The sequence below is a fragment of the Sitophilus oryzae genome, unplaced genomic scaffold, assembly GCF_002938485.1.
Source record: "Sitophilus oryzae breed Bouriz unplaced genomic scaffold, Soryzae_2.0 scaffold_1586_pilon_pilon, whole genome shotgun sequence".
NCBI lineage: Eukaryota > Metazoa > Arthropoda > Insecta > Coleoptera > Curculionidae > Sitophilus > Sitophilus oryzae.
In genome coordinates, this window is record NW_022146265.1 from 40,897 (window position 1) to 61,547 (window position 20,651).

The following is a 20,651-nucleotide window of genomic DNA, read 5'->3' on the forward strand; positions in this document are numbered from 1 at the left end:
TCAAATACCGCAACGGAATCTAAACATAATAATTTTTATAACTGTGTTTTCCACTACAATTCTTCATGTAATTTTTAATTTCTAATATTATAAGTTCTGTTTCATTTTATTGCTTCATTTTTAAATATATTTTTTTTAATATGTTGAAATAAATGTTTTTAAAAAATCTATGTATTTTCACTTGTATTTTCATGTTTTTTATTCGGGAAATATTCTACCGAATTGCACTCATGCATCAAAATTAACCTGATAATTTTTATCTTCTCTCTTTCCTTCGGAGTCGGGCTCTTATGGCAAAATATGAATATAAACTCATGCAGTTTTTAAACAACATGCTTTCATGAAAAATTATCGGTAATTTTGATGCACTTGGGTAATTACTTCCGATAACTAACGTTTTCTTTTTTCATTTTCTTGCGCACACTGTATACAGGGTGGTCCGAACAGTATTCCGGAAACTTCGGCAGCATATTCTGCAGATAAAAATAAGTAAAAAAGTTCGTATAAATGTATGTCCTAAAATGCTCAGTTTTGGAGATACAGGGTGTGGAAGTTGCATTTTTATTTTGATTTTTTCCAAATAATTTCTGAAAGAACGTCAATATTTGGATAAAAATTGGTGTCTGGGAGTTTTTTGACATGAGAAATTTGATTTTGATGTCAATATGACTCTAATTTGTAGGGGGCGCCACCTCCATGTGTTTTAACTGTTTTGAAGAGTAATAACTTTTCGTCCGTACCTGTATAAAACTACTGAGTAAATTATACATCTCCGTTACTTTTTACGTAAAACATGTCTTTTGCTAAAAATCGCTACGGACAACCGTTCTCAAGATATTTAGAATGGAAATATTCAATACATGTCATTATTGACAAAAAATAAACACTCTGAGGATAGTAATTTGACTGAAAAAATAAATTTGACAAATTTTTATATTTTTAAATTAATCATAAATTTTTCTGCGAAAAAATGATGATAAAACAGTTTCTCTTGAACTTTTGACACAAACACATTTCAAATTTATGATTTCAGTCTAATAAATATTTAGTCAACATAATTTATGTCGATTTAATGATGACAGGTATTGATAATTTCGATTCCAAATATCTCGAGAACCATTTCTCGTAACGATTTTTACCAAGAGACCTTTTCTACGTACAAAAACGTCAAAATTGTATTAAAAGAAAATACATTTTTTACGTAAAAAGTAACAGAAATGTATATTTTTTCACTCAGTAGTCTTATACAGGTGCGGACGAAAAGTTATTACTCTTTAAACCAGTTAAAAAATATGTAGGTGGCGTCCTTTAGAAGTAGGTGTCATATTGACATCAAAATCAAATTTCTCATGTGAAAAAACTCCCAGACACCAATTTTCACCCAAATATTGATGTTACTTCAGAAATTACTTGGAAAAAATCGAAATAAAAATTGTTGGGATTCTTTAAATAAAATTCACTTACTGTGGGAAGTGAAAAATAACTTTTATTCATTTAATAAAAAATAATAAGGACCCAGTTGCTAATACATCGAGATACAGTCTTAAAACTAAATTGTAAAATAATCATTCTTTAGATTATTGGTTTTATAAACAGTAAAGGCGACATTCGGAGAATGCTGACGTGTTAAAAGATATAGAGTTTAATACAGTTGGGTTTCCTTTCTATATTTTTGATATTTTAACAAAAATGAAACTTCTACACCCTGTATCTCTGAAACTAAGCATTTTCGGACATAGATTTTTACGAACTTTTTTAATTATTTTAATGTGCAGAATATGCTGCCAAAGTTTCCGGAATACAGTTCGAACCACCCTGTATTGTATCCTGAAAATGTTATAACATTATGTTTAGTTTATTTAACGCTTCGTTTATTTTTACAGAGTAACCGCACAAAAAACCATCCGCCATGGACGCCATCAAGAAGAAGATGCAGGCGATGAAGCTCGAGAAGGACAACGCTTTGGACCGCGCTGCCTTCAACGAGCAACAAGCCAAAGACGCCAACCTCCGCGCTGAAAAGGTAAACATTAACTTTTTATTGCCCCCTGTACACTAACAAGTTAATGACACGATTACCAGTAGCGTTACTACAGAGGAGATATTATAAATAGAGCAGATAGAATAATCTTTTAAATAAGTCAAATTTTACCAGCTTGCAACCAACAATTTGCAATAATAATATCACGAGGTGGCTTTGGTGACTAATGTCGTAAAGTCATATCGACTGACTGATTAGAACCCTACCGGGTGCGTCTCAAAAGTGGCTCACCCCTATAACTTTTATATTTTTTCAGATAAAAAACTAGATTTGGTATGTTAGTATATGACAAATTGGGATTGATTGAGGTATTCAGTTGTTTTTAGTCACTTTCTGTTTCACCGGTTATGACTACAACTTTTGATTTTTAAATGGCACCCCCTGTATTTTTTTTTACTTTATTCGATAGAAAATGACATTCTGAGTAGAATGACATATCATATGTCAATTTTAATATTTTTGTTTTAAAAAAAATAATTTAAATCTGCATAGAATGTAATATCACATGTCAACTTTTGACATTTTCGCATATGGTTTATTTAAAATTGTAACATGCAGATCATAACGACAATTTGACTTGAAATACCAAGTGTGTGGTATCAAAGTATTCGTAAAGAAAAAAGAAATTCTTTTTCCAAATATGCTAATGAACCACCCTCCTTCCATTTGAATAAATTGAGACATGATTAAAAGGCTCCTTGATTAAAAACTAGTGTTTTTAACACTGCCATGACACTCTAGATTGAAATTTAAAATACGATTTTTTAAAGCAAAAATGTCAAAAGTTGACATATGGATATGTCATTCTAATCAGAGTGTCATTTTCTATTGAATAATGTAAAAAAATACCGAAAGTGCCTTTTAAAAATAAAAAGTTGTAGTCATTTCCGGTGAAACAGGAAGTGACCGAAAAGAATTGCGTATGTCAATCAATCTAACTTATACTAACATACCAAATTTCGTTGTTTTATCTTAAAAAATAAAAAAGTTATTGGGGTACCGTGAGCCACTTTTGAGACATACCCGGTATACATTTTGCTAAAAAATCAAGAAAATAAGGCTAAAAATATAATATTTTAAACTGGACCAAAAATTTTTCAATCGGTTAAAGCGAGAAATTTTTTGCACAGAATATAAACACTACCTAATTCTACACACGCTTGTTTATGAAATAATTCTGCAGAACATATCCTACAGAATGTTTGTTCTTTTTCCAGGCTGAAGAAGAAGCCCGTTCCTTACAAAAGAAGATCCAGACCATTGAAAATGACCTCGACCAGACCCAAGAACAACTTACCCAAGTTATGGGCAAATTGGAAGAAAAAGAAAAAGCCCTCCAAAATGTAAGTAATTATTTTTTGTTTTGCTATCGCTTTCCTGTTTAAAATATTCTAATAAAGTTGCGATGAATTTGTACGGCTATTAAGCTATCTTGTACATTTCGCGCTAAAAGAGGTTCTAAAAAGAACAATGTTCGACTGCAAGGTCATTAGTAAACATTTTTAAAAGTCTCAAAACGAATGACAATGTCAGGAAATAAATAAATAAATGCCGCAACTTGACATTTTTTACAGCAGAACTACCACCTGAATCCCCAGCGTGAAATTTAAATTCCAGTTAGTCAGCTCTGCGCCGAATATGTCCATGGTTGGCAACAATGAATTTAAAAATCGCGCCCTCGATTACGTAACTAAAAGTTTAATTGATACAGAGAATTGATATCAAATATAGATGTCTGTGTCTTAAAGTCCAAATAATTAGGTACCTAAACCACAGACAGCTCTATTAAATTAGTTTATGCCTAAACATTTGCCATTTTTTATTAAAATAAAATGTCCATACGTTTTTTCATCAAAATATACCCAAATTCTTTGTTATAGTTTGTCCAGCGCTAAATATGATTTCGCCAGACGGCAAAAAAATCACTATATATTTGCATAAAAATGATAGACAGCTGTCACTGCCATATATCTTCTCTCGTTGAACAGATTGAGATTACAACTATGGCTTTGTTTTTTTTAGCCTCCATAGATTATACTAAAATTTTGAATGCTGTGATAGCTAAATTAATTTTTATCCAGAATGAAAATCTAGAAAAATTAAACTGTTATTAATATAAAATATGGTAAATGGAATCGGTAAAAATATTTCTATTCTAAGAATATTTCTTCGAAAATTCCATCTATAAATGTATATTATCGAAACATAAATAGTTTTCGCCATTTTGGCACGCGTTCCCCAAACAGATCTTATTTCATAAATAATTACTTTTAAGTATATTAACCGGATGAAAATTCAAGGTTAATAGCACCTATTCATTACAAGGTTAAAAAATTACAGAAATAATTCGTTTTCGCTATGGAATTCTTCCAAAACCAAAACGAAAAGACGCCCCAAACCGCAGAACAGCATAACGAGTGCAATGACATAATCCGATATTTTCTCTTTCTTTGCAAGAAAACGAGTTTTATACACTAGTTAGTACTTTAAAGTATCCTGTTCGAGTTCCACGGTTACCGGCTAAAAATAATCCTCGCATTCTGTGCGCGTTGCCATATTTGGCGCGCTCAGCTCCCAGCCCAGGTTCCCGTGACATCACCGTTGCGACCGAGTAGTCCGACACGTCAAAAATTGAAATCGCTTCGAAACTGGGTCACACCAAACGAAATTCCACGCCGACGGCGACAGTGTTACATATAGGCAACCAGACATACAGCGGTGTTTAACAAAACGTATACGTTACCAAGGCGTTGTCAATTCTTGACCTGATTTTAAATTAATAAAATCTTTGCGTAAATAATTAAATTCATACAGTAAAATAGTTTACACTGATACCATGCTTAAACAAAATGTGTATTTTTATTTTTCGTATTTTTTATGTCCTTGTTACATTATTATAAAAGTTTATTTTTATAATATGAGTACTGGCAACGGCGCTCTAAGAACTTTGACATTTTACCACGAGGCGGAGCTACAGCTGTCAGTCAGGCCATCATGGCCGTCATGTGAAGTGTGTGTTAATTTCGTGTTAAAAAAGTTATGTCAACAACTCGCACCCCGGGTCCCCCAAAGAAAAGGGGACACCAGCACCACCCCCGTAATGAAGGCAATCGACGTAAGCCCATCTTAGAGCCAGTAGTAGGGCCACCGCTCAGTGTTTACAGTGGTGACAATGTGTTGACAAATAAAGGGGTTGCACCAACCAAAACATTACCACAAAAAGTTGTTGTTCAAGATCAGAAAATAAATGTAGGGGGTGGAAAAGATAAACAAGCAAATTGTGATATTCCAGTGATAGATTTAACCCTTTGTGATGACGAAATAGTAGAAAATAAGGTCGAAAAAGTAGTCGTAGAATCTAGTAATAGTGGCAGCAATGTATCTGTTAGTAAATCAGTAAAGAATGACCATAATCAGCGAATTAAAAAGTCTAGAAGATCGAGGAACCATCATAATCAAACTTACAAAACCTCGCAAATTATTAAGGCCCCCAGTAAAAGTTCTTTGTTTAACAATGATGACATGTCTTTGGTGGAGCGTCCAGAAGCTGAAGGTTCCAGTCTTAGCGACCAGGAAATAGAAAAGACTGATTATGATCCAGAAATAGAGGAATTATCCAAGCTTCGCTGTACGTCCGAGAGGACTGAAGTGATAGCTGAAAAAGAAATGAGAAGAAGGGGCCGTCGATGTGCAGATTATCCTGGTCTGGCATTTAGTTCAACATTCAGTTCCGATACCTTGATGAAGTTCAGCATAATCAGAAATGAAATTCAAAATATTATGAATACACAACTGAAAAGGGTAGGTACCTACTTAAAAATAAAAATGAAAATTGTTTTCACAAATAAAATTATTAATTATTCTTCAAGATCATCATATTAATATGTACTCAACTGGTCTGTAATTCTGTCTCAAGGTTTATTTAAATTGTTTTGGATACTTTTATTGGGATTATTAATTTATTCCTGCTCAAGATTTTAAAGGCGTAAAAAGGTAACATTGTTTTTGGTAGCACAACAATTTGATGCGTCATGCTGAAATACATTAAAAAGTTAACCGCGTTCTATTAAAAGCTCTTGTTTACAGCACATGTTTAAATATAGTTCAAATGGATGTTGGAGTTCTCGTTTGACTGTACATTTATTTTCCATTGATGGTTGTTTTAGAAAACAAACCAAAAATCGTTAGGTTTCAGGTGATTTATCTTACATCTTACGATAAATAAATGACCGACTTCTCAAACAGATGTTTATAATTATTATTCCAAATGTTTACATTAATCCCAGCATAATACATCAATAACATAGTCTGGAATGCAGTTGTTTGTTCATGTATTGGTATTCTAAAGGGTCAAAGTTATCAATGAGACTTAATAGTTCTTTAATCCAAAGTAACAGCTGATTAACATCATGCTATTTACGCGTGAAATATTCATCTCATTTGTTGACTTTTGAAATACTTCATAGCTGATAAAACTATACCACAGTTACCTAGTTACAGAGCAAGTCAGTGTTTAAACTTTTCAAATTTTCAAGAGGAAACTTTTAATTTATTTTAATTAACACTTTACTTTTATAAAATTTATCTAATTATTTAGCCGGCATTTTCACTAGAATATCATGTGAAACATGATTATTGTGGCGTACAATGAAGAAAAAATTAAAATTAATAGAAATTTTCCATTAGAGCATGAAACCTACTAGATGATGGCGCAGAATTACAGCTGCTACATTTTTTAACAATTATTGTTTCTGGTCTAGGTATTTCCAATAGTCATCTTATGCAACAAATAAAAATAAGGAGTGTTCGTTTATTAAAGAATTTGACCTCAATAATTAAAAATGTGCATACAATACTTATATGCATTCGTTTTTTACAGTCGCTGTTTCAGCTAGTTATTGGTTATACTTACTTATTGCCTAACTACACAAACTTTAAAAAGTTTTTGGAAATGTATTAATACTTCAAACTTAAATATCATCATAATATTTGAAAGTCTAAACTAATTAGTACGCTTGCTGGTGGTCACTGTAAAAACAATAGAATAATTGTTTTATTAAATTATTTAAATATGCAAATGAAGAACTTGACACCAGTAGGTAATGTTTAAAAAACAAGGACTATACCATTGCCAAATGACACGCCCTAGCAATAATTTTCTATATTTTTAGCCGACCATACCAACAGGTATGGGAGGCTATTAAAATAGACAAAAAAAAGTTTTTTTAATTTCACTCAAAATGAGTTATTTGGGTCATAAATGACCTAAATACAAAATATTTTCATGGTGTCTGTCTGTCTGTCCGTCTGTCCGTCTGTAACACGATAACTCAAAAACAGCTAAACCGATTTTAACCAAATTTGGCACAAAAATACTGTGGCACCCGAGAATCTGGCCATTAGTTTTTGGTGGGGGTGGGGGGTTGGTAAGGGGGTATGGGAGGGGGTTAAAAATTTAAAAAAATCGTAACTCCAAAATTACAGTAGCTAGCGAAACGCGGTTTTCAATTTAAGATTAGGAATAATATTTGCAACAAAATTTGTAATAACATCAAAATCAGTCAAAGTCGTAGTTTTTGGGATAAAAAAATGGAACAATTCCTTTACTTTGAAACTAAAAGAACTGCTTACTAACTTTTTATTAACATATTTTAGTATGGGCGGCTATACGTGCCTCCCGGCGCCATTTTTTAATCTCTCAATTCCATGACAGCTACCAGCTACGGCCAATATTATATGACATTCAAACAATTAAATTTTTTAAATAGATAGTGGCTGTGGTATTCACTAAATTTTACGTTTAGACTCTACAAATATTTTTGACAGACAGTTTTTTCCTCAAAAGATTTTAAATATTTTTTTTCAAAAACGGTGAATGTTAGGTATGGAGTGTTTGATATCAAAATTCATAAAATTTTACAGAGGATTTAAGTATGTAATAAAACATGGGGGTCCCCATTCATAATAAGAAAGTTGCTGTCAGCTTGTGCCGCCATATTGAACATATTTTTGAAATGGTGTGCAGAAAATCTCCGATCTAGATCTTGTAGTTCTGTAGAGACTTCTAATGCACGCTCAGCCTGTGACACCCTGTATACACCCCAGAAATAAAAAAATAGAAATAGTTTATATTCTTCTGTTATGTTTCTGCTTTTACTGGTTCATGTTTTACAGTTTCGAATATTTTTCTAAGTATTTATTTATTCTTGGAAAGGAATTGTGAAGTACATATAATGCATCGGTTCTCATACATTAGGTGTCTTAGGTACCGTTGGAAACTGGTAGCAAAATGTAAATTATTCTGTAATAAACAACAGGTAGTAAACTGGGGACAACAATAAACATGCCACAATACATCGTGATTCAGCTTAGAATATAATATTAGCTGTCACTGCGTGGTGGGAAAGATATAATACTAATAATAATAATTCTTTATTGGTGTTAACCAGGGTTGGCATGATTTAAATCAAATGAAACCAAACTAACCTAACCATACCCTATAAAATGTTACATTTGTATATTGATATATTGGTATATTGATCAAGATAACTTCTGCCTTGAACAATATCTTCTATAGTCTATAAAATGAATAACTTTGAATTTTGACCGTTATTTTTTACCAACATGGCAAATATCAAATCCCTCTATCCAAAAAGTTACTGATATTCTTTAAAATGAGTGCCTGAACGAATCAGATAGGTAACTCTTTTTACTTTCATGAAATAGAAAAGGAAAATAATAAAACAAGTGACAGTTCTTCCTCTTGCAAAAATCGACGCGAAATGTCATAATTGACAAAAGTAAAATGTCATCAGCTTTTGACATTTCTAAATATCAGCCCAATGCCGTCTCTAATAGACAGCCTCGGAACGAGATTTATGACGTCACGCTAGTTAGATACCACGGATTAATAAATATGTTGTAGAATCCATGGAAAACATAATTATTCCTCGTATTTTTGGTTTGTATTTTAAAAATGATATAGTTTACATGAAATATACATAATATACAGTTAATAAATACAATATATATATATACCTATTTATAGTAATAAATACTTTGGCAAATAAACTATGAACCATACAAATGCAGTAAATGTTTTACAATATACAAATAATGAATAGGTACATAAGATAATGGGTAAAATGTAAAATATATTTTAAATTTTGGGATTTGAAAATCGATCCAATTTAACAAAAAACATTCAATATCTACTAATAGTGATATATTATTATTTGCATTCACAAAATTTATATGTATATTTTGAAAGCATCAATGTTTGAAAAATTTATATTTGCAAATAATACAATATCATAGAAAAAAAGGCGTCAGCGATGGCTATGAAATAAAGATCGCTGTCATTTTATATGTAAAATTATTCTAAAATTTTTGATTTTCTTGGGATTTAGGTTCGGGAAAAACGCTGATTAAGTTTTCATATTTTTTTTTGGTTTAAAAAAAACGTTATAGCTAACGTTTATAGCCTTCATCAGTGTTGTGTCATATGATTATTTATTTTATTAGTCATATAATCCATAAAATTACATATACGAGGAATAATTATGTTTTCCATGTATTCTACAACATATTTATTAGTCCGTAGTATCCAACTAGAGTGACGTCATAAAATTCGTGGCTGTTCTATTAGAGACGGCATTGCATCAGCATGGCCGCAAGTTGCTAACTTAATAAAATTAGCACTAGGAAAGCCCGCGGGAACTGTCAAATTCAAAGTTAATCGTTTCACAGACTATAGTATATCAAATTCTATAGAATATCAAATCTTCTAGTTCTTTCAAATTTCTATCGACATTTCGTCTTGCAGTAAAGATTTTACACTTTGGCAATAGATAATACTAATTTCATTCTCGACTTAAGACTATTTCCGAACAGTAGTGTATTGTGTAAGGAGTAAAAATTATACTTTTTTTGACGTGGCTGTACGTTTGACGGACTAGCCTAAACAGGGAGGTACACACGTACATTTTTACTCCGATTTTACAAATAATTTTTTAATCAATGTCAAACGTTGCAAATAATATAAGAAGTAATACTTTGTAAGTAATCTAATAACAATTTGTACACTCCTCGTTGAAATTGACGCCTAATATCAGTTTAATAATATATTTTGTACTTTTATGTTTAGGCGTAAAAGTGCTTTACTTTTATGCCTAGGTGTTGAAATGACAAAAATTAATACTCTTGTGACATTTGAAAAAAAATCCTTTTGATCTGAAGCGAGCGACTTTTTTGGGGGAATATATTGGTGACCGATGTGGGAAAATGACACGCGCCGTAGAACTGTTAATGTATCGGGTAGAGTTATGAATATTTAGCCATTTAGGATCGGACTTTAATTGGAATTAAGTCCTAATTATTTGAAAATCGAGTTTAAATAATGTTTTCGATTAAAATAAAAAAAATGTGATTTAAATCAAAAAAATCTTATTTTTTTGATTTTTAAAAAAAATCATGATTTTTTTCAACCCTGGTTTTAACACAATGTTTATACAGGTCACTAGATAATAATAATAATCAAATTAAACAATAACTAAAATAGCCCTGACAATCAGTAGTAATTAAAATAAAACACATTTAAATATAAAAAACCCAACCACTTCCAATAATTGGAAATGGTTAAATGGTTAAAATACACCATAATTATTATGGTGTATTCAGAGAGCCTCCCTCGCATATTTAGATACTCTCTTTCTCGTAGTTGGGTTGGTATTATAAGGGTGAGCATTAGTCCCTTTTTCGAATAATTTGGTATTTCGAGTCAAATTATCGTTATGAACCGCATGTTACAATGTCAAATAAACCATATGCGAAAATGTCAAAAGTTGACATATGATATGTCATTCTATTATGAAGGTGTCATTTAAAAATCAAAAGTTGTAGTCATTTCCGGCGAAACAGGAAAAAACAGTTGAATACGTCAATCGATCTTAATTTATGTCATATACTAACATACCAAATTTGTTTTTTTTTATTTGAACAAATAAAAAAGTTATAGGGGTGAGCCACTTTTGAGACGCACTTGGTATGAAAGAGTAATATATTATACAGGGTGACAGAAAAATACCAATAGATAATACCGGGTGCATCTCAAAAGTGGCTCACCCCTATAACTTTTTTATTTTTTTTTTAGATAAAACAAAGAAATTTGGTATGTTAGGATATGACATAAATCAGGATTGATTGACAATATTCAATTGTTTTCGGTCGCTTCCGGTTTCACCGGAAATTACTACAACTCTTGGTTTTTAAATTGCACCCTCAGTATTTTTTTTACTTTATTCGATAAAAAATGACACTCTGAATAGAATGACATATCATAAGTCAACTTTTGACATTTTCACATATGGTTTATTTGAAATTGTAACATGCGGTTCATAACGACAATTTGACTCGAAATACCAAGTGTGTGGTATCAAATTGTTCGTAAAAATTGTTATTCCCAAATATGGTAATGAGCCACCCTCGTTTCATTTGAAAAAAATTGAGATATGGTTAAAAATACGATTTGGGCATCTTTTAACCGGCCAGGACAAGACACTAAAAACAGACGATCTAATCTATTTTTCCAAGGCTCCTTAAAAATTGGCACAGCCATGACACTCTAAATTAGAATTTAAAATACAATTTGTTTTTGAGCGAATATGTTAAAAGTTGACATATGATATGTCATTCGATTCAGAATAATTAAGGATATTAATTATAATTATTAAGAATAATGTAAAAAAATACCGAGGGTGCCATTTAAAAATCAAAAGTTGTAGTCATTTCCGGTGAAACTGGAAGTGACCAAATAAAATATTGAATACGTCAATGAATCCTAATTTATGTCATATACTAACATACCAATTCTCGTTTTATCTGAACAAATAAAAAAGTTATAGGGGTGAGCCACTTTTGAGACGCACCAGATATTAAAGAGTAATATATTATACAGGGTGACAGAAAAATACCAATAGAGAATATCTCTTAGATAACAAATACTTTTAGGAAGATCTGAAATACATATAGGAGGATTTCTATTTGTTGCCTCAAGATTACATTTAAACCATGGTTATCTTACTATGCCTGATGTCGAATGTTGGAACATGAAATACCTAGTTACGTGAGAAGGACTATACATTTCTACTTTTAATAGCTATTTCGCTATTAATTTTTATGTTCTATGAAAACATAACGCGTTTGCAAAAACGTACAGCGAAAAAAATGTAAGCCTTTAGTGGTCTCCGCCAAAAAGGTCTTGTTATTTCACTTGCCATTTACGGTGAAAATAATAAGGTCAAGACTGAAAAAAGTACCATATGTTCGACGATTAAAAGCAACGTCATTTGTCAATTTTAAACACTCTGATGCAGCATTAGAAGGCTAAATTACATTTGGATCGAAGAATTTATGTATTTGAAATGTTATTTCACACACACATAATATATTATATATTTTTCTTTATTTCAGAATTTCTTTTAAAAGGTTAGGTTACTGTCAAGGATAGATAAGGCACTTAGTAAATAAGTGTGGCCAAATAATAAAAAATATAGCTAATAAAGTAATCTTTTTATTATTTTTTATATTTCTAACTGTTTTAGAGGTATAGTATATCTGGCAGGAGACTTTGATTTTACTGCGTCTTCCGTTTGACAAAAAAGTGGGACAGGTTTGTGCAAACCGCACCCTTCTATCTTCACTAATAACGAAGATACCGTATGGTTTCAACCAAAATGGGACACCCTGTACATCTATCAAATTAAATAATCTAGTACATTATATTTGATATCAATTAAACTTTTAGTTGCGTAAACGAAGGCGCGTTTTTTTAAATTCATTGTTGCCAACCATCGACGTATTCGGCGTCGCGCTAACTAGAATTTAAATTTCGCGCTGGTGATTCAAGTGGTAGCTCTGCTGTAAAAAAATGTCTACTAAAAATGTCAAGTTGACACATTTATTTATTTATTTCCTGACATTGTCATTCGTTTTGACACTTTAGTTTTGTATTACGAGCAAGGATATTACGAGTTTTTGGTTTAAATAAATAGTGCTGTAGCTTTTGAATTGGGCCATATGGTACTGCATATAGTTTTTGCATAAATAATAGTATTTATTGATAGTTTTGCCAGATATAAATATGAAAAATATTATACACAAAGGTATTAAAAAATAACATTAACTTTTTATCGCGTTAAAGTAATTGAATAGCATTAAAAATTTTAAAGATCTAAAACACGAATATTAATTTGAAATAAACAACAGCATAAGATGAACAGAATAAAATCCAGATAATAAAAAGCATGTCCTAAAATTGCGTTAGCGAGTATTTAGCAGCTAGTAATAATATACCTTGTGATAAAGTTTCCAAATATTAAAAAAATTGAAAACTATACTTTATCGACAAGTTAAGAAAATGTATTGTATATGATAAGGGCAGAATACATTTTAAAGTTTAATTAAAAATAATTGTAAAAATTTGCCTAACATATTTAAAAAATGTGGATATCAGGTAGAATTAACTATTATCATTAAGTGTTCGATGTTCAAGTAACCATTTCCATAAATCGTAAATAAAAAGATAAAGATATTTTTTTTATATAAAATACTGAAATAAAGTACAATTCATTTAATTTCTTTAAAATATATTACCATTTTATAATAATAATAATAATAATTTTCAATATTTATTTCATCCTGAATTTCCAAATCTTGTTTTCTTTCATCGGGATGTTTTCTCTTTATGGGAACATGCACAGTCATATAAGAGGGTTGATTTGGAAAAATTGAAGGCACAGCATCTTCTGTAGGTTTTGGAGGTGACTTAGTTACAGTTAATATTGTTGGGAAAGAGAATGTAGACAGATCCTGAGTACTTATTATAATTGCTGTTACAAGGCACAGACACAGAACAATGTCGCGGCATTTTTTATTTCACAAAGTAAAAATAACGAAACGACAACTGTTTTACCTAAAAATACACGTCACTTACGTTGGTTTGACACTATACACTAACACTAACGCTATTAATTATGTTTTTATATAAATTCCCCAACTTTTTCCTAACCCGGATACATAGCCGGCATCGCCGGTGTTAGTATAATTTTTACTGAAAGTATGGTTTTTTTCGCGGGTACGATGTTATGAATCGGATCTAGATAGTTCACTATTCACTCAAAATTATTTAGTATAATTTTATTAGCATAGAAACGCGTAAGAAACACAGATTTGTTGCGAAAGAATTGGTTTGTTTACGACTACTAATTCTCGACCACTTTAGTAGAACTGTCAAAACAGTCAGGCCTTGAATATGACGTTAGCCACGATTTTACCTTTAAATTTTAAAAACATTTTTGCAACAAAAATAATGTTTTCTTTTCTGTAAAGGTTTTACCAAAATTGAATCGTGGATTGAATAAAAATGTCCAGTGTTGATCTTGCAATAAAATAATAATTTTAGCTAAACCATAGATAAAGAAATAAATTGTAAATTTTTTTACCACCCTGTATTTATTACCGTCTCATCTAAAACCAAACAGATAAACGTTGCAGCTTTAATTTACAGCGTTTCGTATGGAAATAGATTGTCCATTTTAATTTTTCATGGAGGTGTTGACAATTTAATTTAAACGACAAAACATTGCACGATAGAAAAAAACTCGCCTTTCTCACTGGCCTACATAAATCCCAATCGGTACATACAATCGGTTAGTTGTTTTCTCTCTAAAAACGATACATACACATATATCTCCTTATTTGTCAGCCACCGTTTTAAGACGGACATTTTTTTTCAAATACATAAGGCAATTTACTAAACCGCCTCATCAAGATGGCATTTTACTAACTGAAAATGAAACTTGTCTCATCGTTGACCTTTTCTTTTACTTCGTTTCTCACTCCCGTTATATTAGATAGATATTCGAATAACAAAACCGGCAAATATTAACGCTCTTTTTTAATACCAACGTTTGAAACGACCGCCTGTTATTCAAAAGATCGACGTCGATGCCGCTTATTGTCTTGCCACGTCATGCCTCCTCTGATTTCAATCTTTTCAGCCTTTGAAATAACGATTTATTATGAAATAAATTGGATTTTTACTTCTTTCTGTTTGTCTTCAAATATGTCTGTGTTTATTGTATCAAATGATAAATTTTAAATTCTGAATGAAAATATTTTTATACGAAATAATGAATGAAGGAGGAATGGTGGAGGAAGTTCTTCTGAGAGACAAGAAGAACCGACAACGGTGCGCGCAAGGCCGCTCGCAGGTTGTAATTTGTAATAGGGCTTGCGCATGCCCATTGGTCGCCATTATCTCTGCGACTCGCCCAGTTTAGCAGTGGTTCGCCGGCGTGTCGGTTCTAGCAATTTTTTGTTTGAAATTTTTCTCGGTTCGGGTTCGTTTTAAGTGAAAAACTACCTCAAAATGACGACAAATATTCAACAAGGTTCGCTCTTGGACGTGCTCAAGAAGAAAATGCGTCAAACCAAGGAAGAGATGGAACGTTACAAGGACGAGTGCGAAGAGTTCAATAAGAGACTGCAAATGGAGATTATGAGACGTGAAGAAGTGAGTTTCTAAATCTAAAAGTGCTTATTGGAGTTATCGGGGGGTAGTTTAGTAAATGAGGATTCGATGGATAAAGGGAATTTTCGAATTTCTACAATAGTTGGTTGGTAAATTTCATGTTTTTTTAGCGTGTTCGATCCGTTTCCGGCGTTGCCGCTACCGTTCCATTTTTTCCGGTTATCTGAAAAATTCCTCAAATTTACTTTTTCTTATTATTTTAGTCGATTAGTCATCAACTGGGTAAATGTATGAACTGGGCGTATATGTAGTTTTCCTTAAACAGTAGTGACTGACTAACTTACAAGTCGTAATTCAGGTTTTATTAATTTTCATCGGGACCATAGGGGTCCAGTTTTTCATTCATTAATCCATTCAATAAAATTCAGAAAAATCGATAAGTCTACTTGGTTAATCACGAGAAAGATAAAAATCTCAGGTTCTAGAATGTATATTTATTGCAAATCTAATTAGTATATCTTTTTAAGTATGTGTGTGTCATGTCTACGTCCAATTAAGTTTATTTTCGAAATCTGCAAAGGTGGTGGTCGATTTTTATGAAAAGAAATGCTAATGTAGTTAGTAGTCGTTGGAAACCGTTTTATTAATTTATAAAATATGTACTGTTATGTTTCTTTTATGGTCATTGGTACCGGTCGTTATCGTTAGACAATATAATTTAATTATGAGGGAGAAGGCGAGGTACCTACATTATATTTATATTTATCACCTTATTTTATTATCTTATCGGTTTTTACTTTAAAAATTTACAACTCGTTGCTTACTCGAAATAAGGTTAGAATGAATGATATACAGTTTTACCTATCAATTTAATTTATATTTTATTGTAAATTCTCAAGAAATGTTTTAAAATTGCCTTAATATAAGTTTTTAGACTGTCGTAGTCATTTTGCTTAGATAATATTGTATGAAATTGACAGTTAGAGAAAGTACAAATAAATATTGAGCTATTTAAAAAGCCCTGGCTAGACAACGTTTTATCTGTCAGGTAGACAGATTAAAAAATAGCGTATATTTACACTGGAAGTTTTACCGACGCGACGTTGCTATCAATTAGGTATAGTCTGTCCAACGAGAAGATTCTTGACAGTGAGAGATGTGTCTGTCATTTTAATTTCAAAGTAGTTTATTTTATTTTACAAAGAAATAAGTTGGTACAACTGGAACGCATTGCAGGATATATATATATTTAAAATTTGATTGACAAGATGACAATTGATTACTTCAAAATATTGTGAAAAAAACTGTATAAAACTGAAAAAATGTAATCGAGTTATTTTATTTAATAAAAACGGTATGTGTTAATACAAAACAAACAAAAACAAGATACTACATACCAAAAAAATATAAAAAAGAACTATTATTTACTTTCAAGCTTTATGAAACTACCCGCATTTATGATTATATTTATCAATATAACTTATGTACAAATACAAATTTGTAATATTCCACAAGAATAAATAAAACAACATAGGTAAATAAAACAAACTGTTTTATTAATAATAACACCTACCAAATTTTATACCTTAAAGATTGATTAATTAACTTTAATCTTAATTTTTTTAAACCCGTACCTTTTGACATTATTTTTCTGCAGTACTAAAATCCATTATTTACCTATCGTGTGATGTCGATATTTTACAGCTACTCCAGTTTTTAGTATGTGTTAAGTTTGATCCTTCTACCATATACGAGATGCACTTATCTACGACGAAGTGGTATACAAACTTTATCGATGGCAACTTCATTGGTGTATAAAACTTTCTGTCTGGGCAGCGAGTATAAACCATAAACTGCAGTACAGTTAATTTTCACTCGATTTTTCCTCCACTTGACTTCAAAAGACACAAAACACACGTAATAATACGAATCAACATGCATCATCTTCCAAAACGCATGGTATTTAACAAAAGTTGACACAAAATTCTAACCTATAATTTGGCAAGACTTTGACAAGCGTCAAAAATGACAAAAATCTAAAGGCGAGTTCATACGCATCGGCGTCCGTTTGTCGTTCATCGTTCCGTCAAACCAATAAAATTGAAATACGATCTGTCATTTTTTAAATAAACCAATAAAACTGGTTAAAAACAACAAGACACGACGTATGACGGATTTATATTTAAACCCATCCATAGATAACTTAAAAATTATTAGAAACTTTTTTTAGTAAAATAAATAGATTGGTATGGGACGTCATCTGCTTTTCTTCTGTCATTGTCTGTCGAAATCTTACCTGAGAAAAAAAAACAGAGTATATAGCATTGTACCTATTTGGTGAAGTTAAAAAAATACATGCAATTTTACTGCAAAAGTGTATCTATGGATTAAATTTTATTTATAAACACGCAAAGCTAATAATTACCAGGCTAATTATGAAAATAATAACGTTCATTAATAATCATTAAAAAATATTTCTTAAGAATTTTGTAAAATTACATTATTTTGTGAAACTACTTATGCTCTAAGTAATATTTGATTTGTACTCTCTTATTAGTACTTAATTATGCTGTACCTAATATATCCATATTATTTTTTGTAAATTTAGTTGTTTTTTCAGTGTAGGCAATACTCTCCGTTCCAAAAATAACAATATGATCGAAAAAACGGTGTCAGTGCAAGCTATGAAACGAAGATCTCATTTCTCATTTTATATATGTAAAATTATATGGGGAATGTTATGATCGTTATTTTGTAAAAAAAGACACTTAGAGGCACTATTCTACGAAAAGAAAATCGGTCTTTGGTGGAGTTGGAAAATATTTATATTAAAATTTATGTAGGGGTGGGGGTACTTTTTACCCTTTCCGTACTTTTTCTTGATTTTTGTAAAAGTCAAGTGTTAGAGCACTTAACATAACATAGACACCCAAAATCTCATTCAAATCCAAATACCTAACGGTTCGTAAAATATCTAAAAAATTGTGTTTATTTTTTTAAAATTTGATGCCCTCTAGCGGGCGAACGAAGCACTTTTGTATAGATGTAAATTGTGTCAAATGAACTTATTTTGATTCCAAAAATACGTAGTAGTTCTATGTCCACGGAATATTGGGACACCCTGTATCTTGAGTAATTTTCGTTTTTTTTTTTATAGAATATACAGCGTGAGTCTTAAATAAGTGCAAATATTTTCAGGGGTGGCATATTTCGACCACAGGAACACGTCTATGAGGTTTTTTTCGCAAACAAAACATGTTGAAAATCGTGCATTTTCTTTTAAATTTCCCTGTATATTTTTCGAAAACTTTTTCGAACTGCCTGTTCAACGCAAATTTTCTCACGGTATAATTTCTTAATCTCTGATATTACCATAGTTCCAGCCTTTCTCTATGGTTACGGCACTAAAAGGGATGCAAATGCAAATACAGAAAAAATCCGGTGGCTCTCAAAATTTTTTCAAAAAAAATCTTTTTTTTTTAATTTTCAAACTTAAATAACTCGGTTATTTTGGACTTAATTGAAAAATGGTAAAGAAAAAATGTGTTTCTTTTATCGAGATCTACCAGCCCTGAAAATATTTGCACTTATTTAAGACTCACCCTGTATAATTTTAAAAGAGGTATATCTGTAGAGTCCAAATGTATTATAATATTTAAATTACCATGTGTCCCTTTAAAAATATTTATTTAGGATTCAGTTATACATAATTAAAAAGATAGATATTTTCCAACTAGATAAAGAGCAAGTAGACCTCTTGCGCAATAGATCTGTAAAATCGCGGTATAGGCAACCTAAACCTCCCATACATTCTACATTCGCCGTATTTTCGGAATTATAATGATTATAGTTTCACCTCAAACCTCAAGTATAAATCCGAACAATCCCTGAAATATAAAAAGTTATATAAAAGTGTCCTATTTACAATTATTAACAAACAAGAACTTAATATACAGATTTTTCTGCACGCTGCATCACCCTGTAAACACATTATAGTATACGCATATGAAAGAGTGAAAATCGGTAACAAAGGCTTTATTCGTGGCAATGGTTGTGAGCCTGTCAAATCGAGCACAGTTCCTTCCGGTTAAAACGACATCGCACATTGTATGTACAAGAACGCATATTATATTGAATGGGTCGTTTTGGAGCCTCGGACCATCCCAGACTATTACCCGACAAAGAACAAGCGACACAGTTCCAAAATTTAATTGCGTAATTTGTTTACATTACGTGGTAATCGGTAGTGGTAGTAAGCGTATTTTCCTTTCATATCCGAGTGATTTATATTATTGAAATCACTGCCCAACCAACCACATTAATCGGGTTAAAATCCTGTTAAAATGGAACTTTTGGGTCTTACGGTATAAAGGCTTTATTAAAATTTATATCTGACTGTAGTGTTTAGTAAAAAAAATAGTTGTATCTGAGTGAAATCAATATACTCTTAATTAGGGTTTCTGGAACCGGGAATTTTTGTTCAATGGTGGTGCACTTCATCAGAAAGCAAGGGATGGCTTTTCAAAGTAAAATGGATAAAAATTGAGATTTTTAATGAAAATAATATCCAAGTATTAAGTAATCAGTCATGAAAAAATTAACATTAACACAAGTAAAGATAAAAGTATAGGTAACTTAAATTTCACATCAAACAACATAAACCAACTTAACTGAATTTGAGACAAAAACAGGAACAAATAAATATACAGAAACTTCAAAAGAGAAAAGAAGCAAGAACAATAAGAAATAGCATCATTACTTATTTTAGAAGAGTTTGATTTCGACCGCTAGAAAGTATCAAAGGACTTTCTCACGTAACAAAAAAGTAATTTTTTAATTATTGTTACCGAATCCCGAACGTACCCGGAATTAATTTCAAGGCCTGGTTCTGTGATGGCCAAAAAGATCTGAACCCTAATTGGTAGTATTAATTAGAGTTTCCGGAACCGTACTAAACTATTTTCGTTCAATGATTGTGGAGTTCGTCAATCAGCAAGCAAGGGATGGTTCTCAAAAGATAAAAAATTGAGTTTCAAATGAAAATAATATCAAATTATTAAGTCATGAGAAAGTAAACAT

General features: G+C 31.3%; 1 protein-coding gene across 17 annotated transcripts in view; it reads left to right on the top strand.

Annotated features, from left to right (window-relative positions):
• LOC115879692 (tropomyosin-2) overlaps positions 1–20,651 on the top strand; it is an 88,474-nt gene that overhangs the window by 21,436 nt on the left and 46,387 nt on the right. For 5 of the 17 annotated variants that reach the window (XM_030896641.1, XM_030896640.1, XM_030896637.1 and 2 more), the window contains exons 2-3: positions 1,884–2,023; positions 3,259–3,384. In XM_030896641.1, the coding sequence (XP_030752501.1) occupies positions 1,910–2,023; positions 3,259–3,384 (240 nt within the window). In that variant the 5' untranslated portion in view covers positions 1,884–1,909. Of the gene's footprint in view, positions 1–1,883; positions 2,024–3,258; positions 3,385–5,017; positions 5,843–15,354; positions 15,615–20,651 lie in introns of those variants that run through there. The other 12 variants (XR_004049751.1, XM_030896632.1, XM_030896633.1 and 9 more) reach the window with 8 other exon arrangements.